The sequence below is a fragment of the Anser brachyrhynchus genome (assembly GCF_964034855.1).
Source record: "Anser brachyrhynchus genome assembly, chromosome: 1".
Taxonomy (NCBI): Eukaryota; Metazoa; Chordata; class Aves; order Anseriformes; family Anatidae; genus Anser; species Anser brachyrhynchus.
Genome location: NC_137694.1, coordinates 57,678,604 through 57,692,963, shown reverse-complemented (window position 1 = coordinate 57,692,963; position 14,360 = coordinate 57,678,604). Strand labels below are relative to the sequence as shown.

Sequence of the window (14,360 nt, the reverse complement as noted above, 5' to 3'; positions counted from 1 at the left end):
TGGTCTTTCTGGTTTTAATTCCTCTAAAACAAACACCGGAAGAGGTTCCTCAGAGTAATGTCAACAGACTCAGTTTGTGCTTCTGTTCTACAAAGTCCAGACACAGTGGTCAGCAAACATCATCTTTCCCTGTAGCCTGCACATGACGCGTCTCTGGAAGATGGAGCTAAAAAATTCCCCTTCTTCTCCCTTGAGTCACAGTGGGCCTAAATGAATATTCGTTCTGATGGGCTTAATGAAGATGGGTTTGCCGTGTGGCGCCAGACTGTCCTCTTCTGCAGGAAGGGCTTAGGTTAGAGGGGAGAGGTGAACCCTGCACAGTGTATGGGCAGGCACTGGGTCTTGCTCACCTTCTAGAGAAAAACCTTCTCTTGGTTGTGCGTGTTTCTCTTACCTGGAAACAGATCAGGAAAGACCCCTCTATGCTGGATGAACTTTCACATTCTGGTGGAACAGCTTTTCAATGGAAAATTGAGGTTTTATTATAATGACAGGTTTCATTAGAATATTTGTTCTCCACATAATATTTTACTTTTCTTGAAAAAATTAATGCCTGGAAACGGAATATTTTGGCCAACAAATGAAATGTTTTGAATGCAAAAAAAAAAAATGGACTTTCCAGAGAGGAGACAGGCACATCAAAACCAGCACTAGAAATAACCCTGAAGACCTCCCTCCATGAAGCTAAAGTGCCTGCTTACAGGCTCCATGGAGTGGCTGATAACCTTCTGTGTGCCAGCTAATGCCCAGCTTGTATTCAGTGATTGATCTTCTGGCTGGGACTTTGAGTGATTTCTTAAGGCAGGTTTCACTGTGCTCACATAATTGCAGTGATCTGTAATGTTGCCCATTGTCATTTGTAGTACTTCTGTGTCTAAACAGTTCAGAGTAACCAGGACGCAAGTCATCCACACATGTACGTCGTGCATTCTCCGTGTGAGATGTGAACGCCAGGTACCGAGTGGCATGTTAATAACAGACTGTTAACCCTGTGTTGTGTTTTCATAACACAGATTCGGCCTCGTACTAACACAGGTTTGATTTCTTTCCTACCCTCTGTTTGCCTTCTAAAATGTTTCCCTGCCAGAGGCAGGAGCCATTTCTTCATTTACAATAAATGAATGCCATGGATGTGACACCTGCCCTTTTCTGGGCTTTCACCCAGGGATTAGACTGTGCCTGGGGATCAGAGCTTTTTACATACAATGCACAGCTGTGATATAAAGAGTCTTTTGAAAGGGAGGCTTGGCAGCTTTCCCAGAGCTAACTGAAGGGTCCATTTGTGCCTTACCTGTGATTAATTCCTTTCCATTTGTATCTGCAGTGGAAGGACTTGAGCCTGGCTCTAACAAAACCCATTTTGTTATGCAGCTCACTGCCTCTAACTGTATCTCCAACCTCTGGGGCTTCCCTACCTTTGCAACTGTTGACTAATATTAATTATGTGTATGCTGCTTAATCACCTAGGAGTGACCCTCTAAAATGGCATTTAATCAGTTTGGATGCAGCTGGCAAAAGTGAATTACGCTGGAGGACAGTAGTGGAAACACCTAGGGAAGGGTGACAAAGATTCAGAGACATGGCGAACAAAGTCTCATAGCAAAGTTTGAGTGCTCAAGCCTGGGAGGTCTGAGAAAAGCCCTCTATTGTTTTACCCTTTATTGGCTCTTCATGGGAAGAGGGGAGCATAAATAGAGGAATAATTCAAGGCAACCCCGGCCTGTCATGGAAGGAAGTTCATGAGTGGCTCCTCAGTGGGTCTGGGGCATCTTGATACTTCAACAGTGCTAGAACAGCAGCTGGGGACCACGCGCACAACGGGTGACTGGAAGCAGCACTTCTGCTGTTCTGTATTTTGTAGAGATGGGTCTTCCTGGCATCCTCAGGACCAGGGAGAGAAAAGAAACCTTTGCCAGCCCCCCTGCATGCATGGTTTCTCTGCTTGCTGGGGAGATGTGCATTAACTGCCAGACACCGAGCCCAGAATAAGTGTGTCATTTTTCTGCTTAACACTGGGAGTGTTTGTTTTTGTGGCTTTGTGGTAGAGGAATTTGAGGGCTTGGCACACATACATGTAAATTGGTAAAGAAAAGCAGCCTAACTTGTAGAGGGCAACCAGGTGGAGGTAGCAAGATGTCTGTAGATCGGTCAAGAGTCTTAGCCACTGAGGTTTGAGCAGTCAAGGGAGAATCAGTGTGGGAACCTTTGAAGAGGAGTCAAGTGATGCAAACTGTGATCTCAGAAAACTGGGAAGTCAAAGGGCAAGACCTTAGCCTAACTGCTAAAGCCAACCTGGGTTTTACCCTTGAGAGTCTGGACCATGAGCCACCAAGATGAAACACAACTTCCCCAAGTACTGGAGAAAACTGTTTTGATGTTTCCCAGCTGTGTTCAGGACCTTGTAGGACCACATCCCAGAATGGTGAGGCCAGGCTGAACCTGGTAAGCCGAACTGAAGCAAACTTCTCCAGCATTTGGACCTAAGTCTGGAGGAGCCTGTCCTGAGACGTGCTGCAGACCTTCATCAGAAATGCATTCAGGAAAAGGTGCCCTTGCACCCTCCACCCAGTTCTTCACCTTCTCTAAGATCAATCAACTATTCATCTCTGGCAACTTGAAAACCTTCAGCTTTGCTTCAAGAGGATTTATGAATTCCCCCCACAGTTCAAGTGTGGGGAATTCCTTTGGATCTTTTCTGAGGAATGCTTTTAAGTCAGGAGACTGCTTGTATCTACAAAGCAAAGTTGCTTGCTCATTGACCAACGCTGCTGGAAGCACCATCTCCCTAAGAAGATTCACCGCTGTTCCCTGTTCCCTCTTGCCTATTTATAAACTACCCCATGGCTAGGTAAATATTTTCATTATATCCTATGCCAAGCTTTCTTTCCCCTCCCGCAATAGAAGTCGCTCATGAGCTCCTGAGTGTCTGAGAGGAAGCTGGCCTTGCTCCAGATCTTGGCATCACACATCCAGGCAAAATGTTTTTCAACATCAAACTGTGGCAAGAAAACAAACTTGGATTTGCTCCTCTGGTGTTAATATCACCGCCCACAACTGCTGCAGAGAGCTCCTACAGCTGTTCTTTCACAATCAGCTGGTAGGGGGATGGATAAACAGGGAAGAATTATGCTCAGCGCTTAAATGGGGTGGATGTGGCAACCAGGGCAGCTTCGGAGCTTCTCAGTGTGGGTGCTGTGGAAAAGGGAAGGTTGATCAGGCTGGATACATCCTCTTCTCTGCCGGAGCAATTCGGAGGCACCAGGTCATGGTCCTTCGTAGTTGTTCCCCGTTACTTCACAGGCAGCCCAGCTCAGCCTGCTCCAAGAGCAACATTTGGCTTGTGAAAAAGCAGATTTTTTCCCCAGCAATCCAGTCACAGACTGTACCTTTGACAAAGCATCCCTTTTATCTCTCCTCTTTGCCGATTCTTTCTGCCCGGTTTATTGGTGAAGCCAGCGGGCTGCAGGGAGCAGAGCCAGGGCCCCGGGAGGTTTGGCTGCACGCGTGTTTGTGTGGGGAGCGGACTTGTTCTGCTGTAATAGCTCACCACTCCCCTCTCCGTGTCTTTTTTGGGAGAAAACTTGCTGTGGTTTGTTAGCGATGACTCAAAATGAGCACATGCTTCAGCTTTCTAGCTGCAAGCGTTTCTTAATGTTATCGACAGAAACCAAAGGTCTCCAACCTCTTCTCTGCCAAACAAGAGCAGTGTCCTGGGTGAGAGCTCTGGAGATCCGCAGTGCACAGTATGGCTGCTTGCTTGATGGCCCTGCTTTCTATGACTTGTCAATCCTAAGGTCTTCCATTTTTTGTCACTTTGTCCCATCTTTCTCCTGCACCTTAGGGTTCTTAAAGCCCCACTCACGTGAATGTGTCACGTTTTGAGCTCATTAGATCTTAATCTACACCAGTTTTTAACAAAGTTGTGGGCAGTCAGTGGCGAGGTGGCTTTATAATGGGCTGGTGTCTGCACACTGTGGGCAGGGTTTGTGCCCTGTTTGTTACCCCACGAGCTGGCAGCGCCTCGCCTGTGCCAGCAGACTCCCCTGGGCTTGTCAGTGTACATCCTGCCCATCGTGCCGGTTCGAGTTACAAGTGTGGATCCTCTTCTCGCCCCTGCATGGCTGGGGCTGGCCTGTTCTCTCCCGATCTTGGTGCACCTGGACGTCCTGGTCTGCAGCGAGCGAGACCTCTGGCTCCTACCGAGGTGCTGGGAGCTTGCTACCAGATTTTTGATCAGTGCATTCCCACAGACGCCCCTAGGAGGAGGAGATGTCATTATTGAAATAGATGTCTGTTTTAATAAGCTATTATTGCCCAGGCTCAGCTGTGGTTGGGACCGATGAGTGCACGGACCCACTAAAACCACAGTGGCACCCTGGCAGATTTGACGGGAGCTGCCAGTAGCTCTCCTCAGTAGCGCAGTCACTCTGTTATTCACTGCAGGTTAAGGTGAGCGTTGCTCTTATACCTTTCCTCTCCAGAAGCTTCCCCATGCTCCGAAACACAGCATTAGCCCCATACTGCGTTGCATTTATTGACTTTTTAGCATCTGCCGCCTCCAGCTCGGAGCTGCCCTGCTGGTAATCGGCATCCCCCCGGATGCGCTCCTCCCTGGCTGACTCAGTCGGTGCGGCTCTTCGGCACAGCCCTTCCGAGCAGAGAAGCGATTGCTCTTTCTGCCCTGTCTGTCTAGAGCTCTCCCCCCGGCTCTCCCAACGGCTGAGTCACTTCCTTCTGTAAATCTGGCTTTAAATCTTCCTTTTCTCTTTGCCCTGTGATTCACTCCCTTTATGAAGGGCTTTGCAGAGCTCTGACTTCAGGACACCGAGCAGAGAGATGCTCCCGGGGCAGAGCATCCTCCTCGTCCCGGAGGCGCAGCGGTGAGCCCCTCTCTGAAGGCTGCTCCCTGTGCCGTGCAAAATGGTTTCTCTTGGTATCGGTATTTCTTAGTATCTCCCTTATCTCAGTATTTCTTTTAATATTATGTCTGACGTAGTAGTGGGAGCCAACTTCTGCCTGCGGGTGAGTGTATGTAATTTCCTTTGACATCAGCGTGTGCCTATGAGGGCACAGCTTGTTTCCTTTTCCCACCCTGTTTAATTAGATACGGTGCAAGAGTCATTACAGTATCTCTGCCGTTCCTCCTCATCCCTCGTGGGGTTTAAGGAATTTCTACTTTTAGAACTGAATTGAAATGTGCTCGGAGAAAGCAAAGCTTCATTTTCTTTCATTTTAAAAACCTGGAGATAATTTTAGTATAACATCTAAACTCCTCAGTTTTTATATTAGTATTATTTTTCTCCCTTACCTGCTTACTCTCTTCATCTTGAACCTTCTCATATCTAAGTGTCTCATCACAGTTTCCCAGTGTGGAAGGGAATTGCCAACCAACATTGCGGCTAAAGGACAAAATACTCCATTGTCAGGAATTAGCCATCTTGCCCCACTGAACTTGGCTAGACCTGCTCAGTTGCCAGCAAAGAGTGGGATAAAGTTAGCAAAAGCTTTTAAATCCTGCTTTCAGATGTGACTTAGATAGTTAAGCACTAAATCCGTTTCACTATCATTCCAGCATAGGCTGACAAATAAATACTTAAGTTGCTTAGGAAAGTGTCCCACGGGTGCCTTGCCCTGCGTAGAGACGAGTAGGGCCAGGCACCAGACCTGGCCCTGTGAGGTTCTGGCGGCCTCCTCAGAGAAGTGGTGCCAAGGCCAGAGCCAGGGATATAAGATCACATTAATGAAACGTTTGGGATTAAATGAGGAGCTCCTATGGCAGGCTGTGATGCTTCTATCATTCTGTAAAGGAGGGTCCGTTTGTGAGGGTGTTGTGCTTAGAAATGTACACCAGCTGTGTGTCTGTTTGGTAGCTCTGGTTTTCTAAAATGTGAGCAATGACCATTTTCCAAAGAGCAGCAAAAAGTTATTCTACAGTGAAGTAAGTTTGCAAATGAAATGAAGAGGCTATTGTAAAGGAGTTTTGTTTACTTGGAGGGAACGTGGTCTACGGAGTTTGTTGGGAAAAGAATGCTTTTAGTCCAAGGAGAGGACATTTCATTTTACCTGCTTCCTACAGGAGATGTAACAAACAACTAAATGAGAATTGTAGTTTACAACAATTACCAATAATTATAAGTTCCAATTTTTAATAAAGCTTCAGCAATTACATTTTTCAGCTTCAAAACATGCAGCTCTTGAGAACAATACAACACCTCCCTTTGAATGCTGAGTTTACACTGCTCGTATTTGTTTTCTTTTGCTTAGAACGAAGTGATAAGTCAGCAGCTGTCCGTCATTTTCACTCATTGCTACGGACCCTACCCTATTCCAAAGCTTGTTGAAATCAAGCGCAAGCAGACCTCTCGCTTAGGTAAGTATGACTTGGAGATGCTCTTGGTTGTTTAAGGAGAGCTATGGGAAGTCCACATTGCAGGCTGGGTGCTGGAGGAGGCACAAGTCAAAAGAAAATGTGGACTTAGAAGACAGGACTAGAAAAATGAAAGGCCCCAAACTTAGCCTGTCCTAAAACTCCCACTGAAATCAATAGGATCATCAGATGCGCTGGAAGTGGGACTGTAAATCTGCAAAGATCTGTCTGTGTTGCTAACGAGGCTGGGATCCCAGCCCAGGGCCCAAAGCCAAACGTCTGTCCGCATCTCAAACCACTGTGGCTGGCTGGAGGTGACACCGCGGCAGCACGGCCCTCCCAGCCCTGCTGACAGAGCCCAAGTTGGTTTGATGTGACCTAGAGAAGACATGAGCCAAGTTCCAGGACTCTCTTCCCCTTGGCACAAAGGCTGTCCCTTGCCCAGGGAGAGGGTGAGGGTATGGCCTGAGGGCATTTAGACACAGTTTGCTTTGGGTAATGGAGCTGGGAAGCTGTGCCAGCTCCCTGCAGTGGGGCTGGCTGGATGTCATCTCAGCAAAGGTCGACACGAATTTCAAAGCTTTGAATTTCCTTAGTCTGAACTCCAGGTGGCTGTCTGTGGATCTTCTGTCTCAGACTGTCCAAAATAGCTTTATGGGCTTCACTCATTAAAAACAACATCCTTTTACACTATTGTCTTCCTTTGTCAAAACAGGAAAATATTATGTACCTTCATGAACTCTTCCAAACAAAATTTAATGGTGTGTGTGTTTTGTTTTTTTATTTTTTTATTTTTTATTTTTTTATTCCAGATCCCCATTTTCTTAACAACAAAGAGATGTCAGATGTTACATTTCTGGTGGAAGGAAGACCATTTTATGCACATAGAGTGTTGCTATTTACTGCATCACCGAGGTAAAATATAAAGATATTTCTATTTTTAACCAAAAGCAGAAATAGATTTTGTATTTTTGTTTTTATTGCTGTTGCTGAGATTCTTTGAGGGCTAATGCCTGAACCTCCAAGTTTTTACTAATCAGAAAATCTCAACAGCCTGTTTCTGGTTGATCTGCAGGATGTTAACAAGTGCTCCTATCACTAGATTCCCACCCTGTAGATGCTGCATGCTTCTGGCCATGCATCTGACTTCATTCCACCAAGGCACTTTTGTATGGAGCTCGTTGCTGCACCCATTTCTGCATCCAGCATAGAGGAGTCTTAGTAGTTTGATTCTTAGCAATCATTTACCCTGCGAGCAGCTAAAACTTGCCTTGCATCAGTGTATGCAGTCTGCAGGAAAAACAAGTTACTATCATACAATTAATTGACAAGATTTTACATTTTTTTTAGTAAAATTAAATATCTACAAAACATGTCATGTTGTATCGGAAGGCAGTACGAACGGTTTGTTTCCTTTGCTCAGAAGGCCAGATGTGGGTCAGCCAGCTCAACTCAGCCTTCAGGTGTATTCCTTCCTTACACTGCTCACAAACCTTATTCTGACACAGCTCTATAATTAAAGGTGTACAAGCACATTGCAAACTTTGGCTTTAAGCTTATTAAATTGTACTTGCAATAGAGTTTGACACTATTAAGATCAAATCAATTGTTATCTATATTTTAATTAAGATGCAGTTGTAGTATGGAAAAGGTTACCATCCAGCAAATGCTGGTCTTGATAGATAAGTCAAGCCTTGCACTACATCTAGAAGGTCAGATGAATTATCGAAAAGAGGAACTACAAGGGCTTGTGTTTGTGACAGTGTACTTCCCATTTTCACCTTCTAATCAAACGGGAATATCTAGTTTTGAGAAATAGATTGCTACACATGTATCTGTCTTACATACATCTGCAATTATCAATTTAAAATGTGCTTTTATCCTGAAAACTGTCTGAATTTCAGGTTTTGATAATCAGAGAAAGCAACCTATCCAGTTTTCTCTCTTGTCTCTTCTTATACAATTGTATTGAGCCTGCATAGAAGCCTTAAAATTTGTACTGAAGTTGTCTTAATATTTTGTTCCAAAACATTTAAAGCAGCATAATGGAAATAGGCTAAAATTGATCTTCAAATAAGGTGTTCAGTTTTTAAATGTTGCAACTCTTCCTAAATGATCACGTTGCCCAAAAAAATTTTGATTTTGTAATATACATCATTACAGTATCTGAATCTCCTGTATGCGTTTTTTTCCATTGTGATATCAGATATATTTTTCCAAAATTTCAAATTGAAATCTCCCAAAAGAAAGGCTTCTTCCTTATAGTCTGAACTTTATTTTATGTAAGTGTCTAAATCTTGATGCTTTTCAGTGACAAATCCATGCATTTCAGTGCACTGTTTTTGCGAGAGCTGATGCTGTCCTGCCACTTCACCATACTTTTTCACAGAGATAGTTGGGCTGGTATTTCAGTCTTGCTCCTTTCTGTTTAGGTTTAAAGCATTGCTGTCTAGCAAGCCCTCAACTGATAGTACATGTATTGAGATCAACTATGTGAAGTACCCCATCTTTCAGGTAAAGTCACTTCTCACATTTAATTTGAATGGAACATAGAAACATTGTACATGCCCTGTCCAAACTAATACAAGTGTATTTGATAAACTTACAGCTGTGGTTTCATGAGCACAGACTCTGTCTTCTTGCATACACTAAGCTGCATAGTGCTATTGATTGCAAATGTCGTGCCCAACCAGATAAAGTAACAAGCATTTCACTTATACAGGGTATGCAGATAAAGCAGGGCATGTCAGTTAAAAGTACTCGATTCCTTTTTCTGTTGTTGGCTTTCTCTGTATTTAATGGACAGGCTTCCAGACACAGTTAACTCCTTTCTTTAGGAATATTGTTTGATCATTTTTTTTTGCCATGAAAATACAGTTTGCTTTCTGCATCTGTAGCATATACTTGTATACGCTTCCCTTTAGAGTCAGAGCTCAGGCGGTTCCATGTATCAACTGTTACAGATGCAGATGTTTCCCAGCTGCCTACAGTAACTTAGAGCGTGCTGGAAGCTCGCTGCAGAGGGGTGTTAGCTCATATTGCAGTGCAAAGGCGCCACCACTATTTCTCATCATCTCTACATGCCCACAAACTGCTGGGTGGAGGTGTGGGTGCCATTGGCAGGAGAGGAATAAGGGAATAAGCATTAGAAATGCTATATTATCCTGAATCGATGATATACTGTACGTATTGAAAAATACATTGAAAAGTCAGAAAGAATTAATCAGCTTCCTGCACACTGTTTGGGGCTCACGAGAAGGCACAGACAATGTGGCTGGTGAGGGCTGAGATGTCAGACTACCTGTGAGAAGGACCCATTGAACTGTGCAGAAACAGAGTAAATATATCCTGAAATCAGTTGGGTTGGGCTAGTTTTATGTACAAATCCTTGGTGGTATTGAAGAGTCTCTGGTGTTAGCTGCAATCTTTACATGAACCCCTGCTCCCCGATGTCTTGAATTATTATTTTTTTTTACAAACACTCTGTTTGTTTTGTTACAGCTGGTTATGCAGTATCTTTACTATGGAGGTGCAGAGTCACTTCTGATTAAAAACAATGAAATTATGGAGGTAAGAGATATTTATCTTTATTGCAATGGGAGCAATGCTAAGTGATCTGTATATCAATCACCCCAAGGGCACAAGGCCACTGAGCAAGACATGAGCAGTCCTGTAAGAGCCACCTCCATCCCTCACTGAGTGCCCAGAGTGCTTAGGCTGTCCACAGTCCTGCAGAAGACACTCAGTCTCCTTCCAGCTTTGCTGTTCCCCTGTTATGGTAATTTCTGCCAGCATTAAGTTGACTGTCACAAAAGAAAGAGTAGAAAAATCAAGATCATTGAGCCAAAAAATTATCTGAAATCAAAACATCTAGTTAGATGCTTTGAGAGGCTCTTTCAAGGAAGTGCAAAGCTGGTGTTATTAAAATCTGGAACCAACTCCCACAGAGTATTCTGTTCTCTCTGTCTCTCAGCCTGATAGGTGAGGTGCTCTGTTGAGCTGGGCCAGTCAGCTTCTCTACAACACTCTTACTTTTGGCTTACTAGCTCAGGCTTACATGTCCAGACCTATCTCGGCAGTATTAAAGGATCCAATTTGGTTCGTCACTCTGGAGAAATCCTGGGCACGCACCAGACTTTAACCACAGAAGAAATCCCACTGCAGTTAGTTCAATTTCAAGCATGTGACTGTCTCATTTTCTGAATAAAATATTAAGCTGCTGAGATACAGAGATTTCTTTGCTGCTTTCTCACTGGGTGTTGAAAGTCCAGTGATACTGTACCCATTTGCAAAAGGCAGTCCAAACCCGTTGGATCCTTCTGCATAGCCACACACCCATAACCTGTATGGGTGTTAAGTCAGGCTCCTCCATATAGTGTGCACTGTCAATGCCAGCTATGATCAACCTAACAACTCCAACTCAACAGAACTAAGACACATTTGAGCAAATTCTTGATAGTCATTCTGAGGAGCTTTCCTGTTGACCATAACCAAATTATGGCAGCCAAAAGGGATGCAGGACAGTAAATACTAAAAGCAGAGCTACTTACATAACTGGTAATCATCAGTGTCCAAAGTATGGTCTGCCCCCATGATCCTTTATTATTGCTTACATTAGTTAATCTGTCCCTATGACTCTATTGTCTGGGGCATCCATGCGAAGCTTGACTCTCAACAAAGTGCTGCAAACCAGAAATTGGGAGCAACTCTTCTTTGGGGTACAAGTGGCCAGGTTGAACCAGTTCTGACGGGTACAGGGGCATCTGTATGAATCCTGCTAGCAACTGGAGGATGGAACTAGTCAGGACTGAAATCATCCCTCCCCAGTGGAAGCAGTGGGTTTTTCACTAAGCATACCCACATCGACTTTCTGAGTTTTATAGGAAAAGGTCTCTGATTCTCTCATTTGCAGTTTTGAAAAAAGCTCCTGAATTTCTAACCCTCTCTGAAATAGGGAGTCTCAGACTAGATAGCACAACAACTTTATAGAGATGCATATGTAATCACCTAGGTTGTTAAAAAGCTTGTGCTGCAGTTCAGCTGGCTGCTTGCTCTACTTTTGTGACATCTCAAAACTTCTGTGACTCTAGAATGTATGGCTGATTGATTGATCTGTTGATAACAGATCTGGCCACGGTTCCTCACAGTTTAAAGTAATTACAAACCAGCACGTGACTGCTTGAGCCACAGAGGCAGCTGGAATAGGATTTGGCTTTATCTTTCAGAACTGCATTTAGCAACTTGCCTTATTACAAATATGATAACAAGAAGTGCCAGAAATACTCCACAGAAATCTTTGCTGCAATTCATAATTGAGGCCAGCTGGCTGCTATCACATCAGCACTGCAGATTTCCAGCACTTGGATTTATTTATGGGATTAAAGCAGAACTTGAACAGATTGCATAGGAGAAATCAGAATAATAATGTCATGGCAGTTTTGGGGTTTTGTTCCCCAGTGCTTCTACCTAGTGCTGAGGAATCACAGGAAGGCTCTTCGTCATGTAGTCCTGGGGTCTGTGATGACAAGATCCATATAAATGCCTGAAGGCCTTGGCCTAAGGGATTTGGCTGGGTTAGAGCAAGGTGTGAAGCAATGAAGAACACCAACCTGCATCCTAAGCCAGAGCAGAGAGCCAGAGGTGGTAACCTACCGTGGAAAGATGATGAAATCCCTTTCCTCAGCTGGAAAAGGACATGAAAGAAGCAATAGGGGAAATCCAAGCAGTATTGAAATCAGCTGGAGAGAGAAATCATGATTTAAGCCAGTTTTTCGCCCTGCATGCTTCAGGTCATGCTCCCCATGTACAGTGGCGTGCAGAGATCCCAAAGCAGCGCCAGTCCAGGCGGCATACCCATGGGGTGGGTGCAGGTCCAAAGAGAGAGGTCAGCTGGAGTCCTGATGGCACAAGAGCCATGCCAGCGCAGCGATGCGGACACATTACCCTTGTGCTAGTGCAGCTAGGCATCGCCTCGCACCAGGCTGGTTCCCATGTTTGCATTGCATCCCGCTGCACACCCACTCCATTTGGAGCCAGGCAGTGTTTGAGCTCCTGTGGCCTAGACATGACCTTACTGCTGCTGACGAGCTAGAGCAAGGAGCATATGGAGGTCTGACTCCATTTCCTCGAGCTGGCTGAGGTGACAGGTTTGAAGTTTATTGCCTCTCTAGGTTTTTAAGACTACCCAGGGCAGTTATCGTCATCTGGTTTGAATTCTTCTGTACTCTTGGTCCTGGCCCTTCTGCTGACATCCCCACATCTAACCCAGGTGCTCTGTTTCAGCCAGAGCTTACGGAGTTGTTGAACCCAAACTTCTTCCTGGAATGTAATTGCAGGTCTCTCCTTGCAGTGTCACGTTTGCAAAGTGACCGAAGACTCTCCAAGCTGACACTTCCTTTATGACACATACACGCAACCCCGTCCCAAAGTCAGCATGTGGACCTCAACAGCCCCTGGAGGTCTGTCCATGTACACCTTCCCCATGTACAGGCTGATCTAGAGGGGACTGTGAGGGGTTAAAGGAACCAAGCAACCTCCTCATTCTGACTGACTGTCAAGGGTCAGTACTTCCATTCAAACTGAAGCAGGGGCAGAGAAAAATTATAATGAAGCAGTAAAGAAGCAAGTTCTGAATGTGTGCCACTCAGCAGTTTTGACTATTTTTTCCTTTCTTTTGTTTTTTTTTTTAGCTTCTCTCTGCTGCTAAATTTTTCCAGCTTGAAGCTTTACAACGACACTGTGAGATCATTTGCGCAAAAAGCATTAATACAGAAAACTGCGTAGATATTTATAATCATGCCAAGGTAAAAATAACTACTCATGCATGTTATATGTCTGTCCTCGTACTCGTAGGTCAGTTTTATGCTAAGTAGTAATACGTATGTCATATGTTTAGTACGTTTGTTACATATTTAAGATTTGTTATTAATTTATTGGGACTGTAATAGATATACCTAGTAGAGTTACAGTCCTAAATCACATCTAAGACCATCTGTGGCAAGTTCTTGCCCCCTTTCCTAAATGGTTCAAACTCTACTTGTGTGTACTACCATGTGGAAGACCTATCCCTTATCACAGCAACCCAAATTGCTGAGTTATTCAACAGGAATCACCTAACTGAATAAGATGTCTCTTTTTCACCTTCTAGGCTGCATTTTCCCATTAAAATTTCCTGTTTCCTCCTGCCTGAAGCCCACAGGGGTGATATATTCAATGCTGGTGATAACTTTTCAATATATGAAGATGCCTGATTGTCGAAGTGCAGTGTCTCACAGCCATGCAAAGATAGTAATGAGAGTTTCATGTCTTGGAGAAGGTTTCACAGCTTCTTATTGGAATCAAATTACTTAGCTAGAGAGCCATCAGGCATAAAAGCATGGCTTTTTTTTTTTTTGACCCCAAAAAACTCTTTTAGGTCATTGATGGAGGTGATTGTACATTGATTAGTTTCATTTTTTCTCCTCCTCTTTTGCTTAGTGGTTAGACTTTCACTTGGAAGGTGGAAATGATACAAATATAGTTGTAATTAAATATTTTTAAAGCATTCCTTAAATGATTTTTCTATAACTTGCATGGGCTTTATGAAAGAGAAAATGTCGCAGTGTGACATGGAGGTTTGATTGAACAGAGTAATCCTGCAGATTGCTCCAAACCCCTGCAGATCTGACCTCTGTTCCAACCCTCAGGTATTTCCTACAGCAACTAGTAATGTTAGGTCTTGATGTACAGATAACTTGCAATCAGTGTTTGAAATAGCATAAAGTTCCACTTCTTGAAGAATAAGAAATTAGGTATATTTGCAGGTCCATTTATTGTAATAGGAAATAAAATCAGCAGTGTGGGAATCTTGAAAAATACTCAATTTGTCTTCTAGCTCATGTGGGAACTTCTCAATTTATGTTACTGTTACTAAAAGTAAACTGAATAATTTTGTTTTAAAATCACATACGTTCTTTGAATTTTGAAATGTGGCTGGTTTTTGTATCCTGACTGA

The 14,360-nt window shown here is 43.9% G+C and overlaps 1 protein-coding gene across 4 annotated transcripts in view; it reads left to right on the top strand.

Annotated features, from left to right (window-relative positions):
- ABTB3 (ankyrin repeat and BTB domain containing 3) overlaps positions 1–14,360 on the top strand; it is a 178,101-nt gene that overhangs the window by 148,487 nt on the left and 15,254 nt on the right. For all 4 annotated transcript variants that reach the window (XM_080590525.1, XM_080590523.1, XM_080590524.1 and 1 more), the window contains 5 exons: positions 6,265–6,370; positions 7,180–7,282; positions 8,800–8,881; positions 9,869–9,937; positions 13,057–13,170. In XM_080590525.1, coding sequence (XP_080446651.1) covers positions 6,265–6,370; positions 7,180–7,282; positions 8,800–8,881; positions 9,869–9,937; positions 13,057–13,170 — 474 coding nt within the window. The remainder of the gene's footprint in view (positions 1–6,264; positions 6,371–7,179; positions 7,283–8,799; positions 8,882–9,868; positions 9,938–13,056; positions 13,171–14,360) is intronic.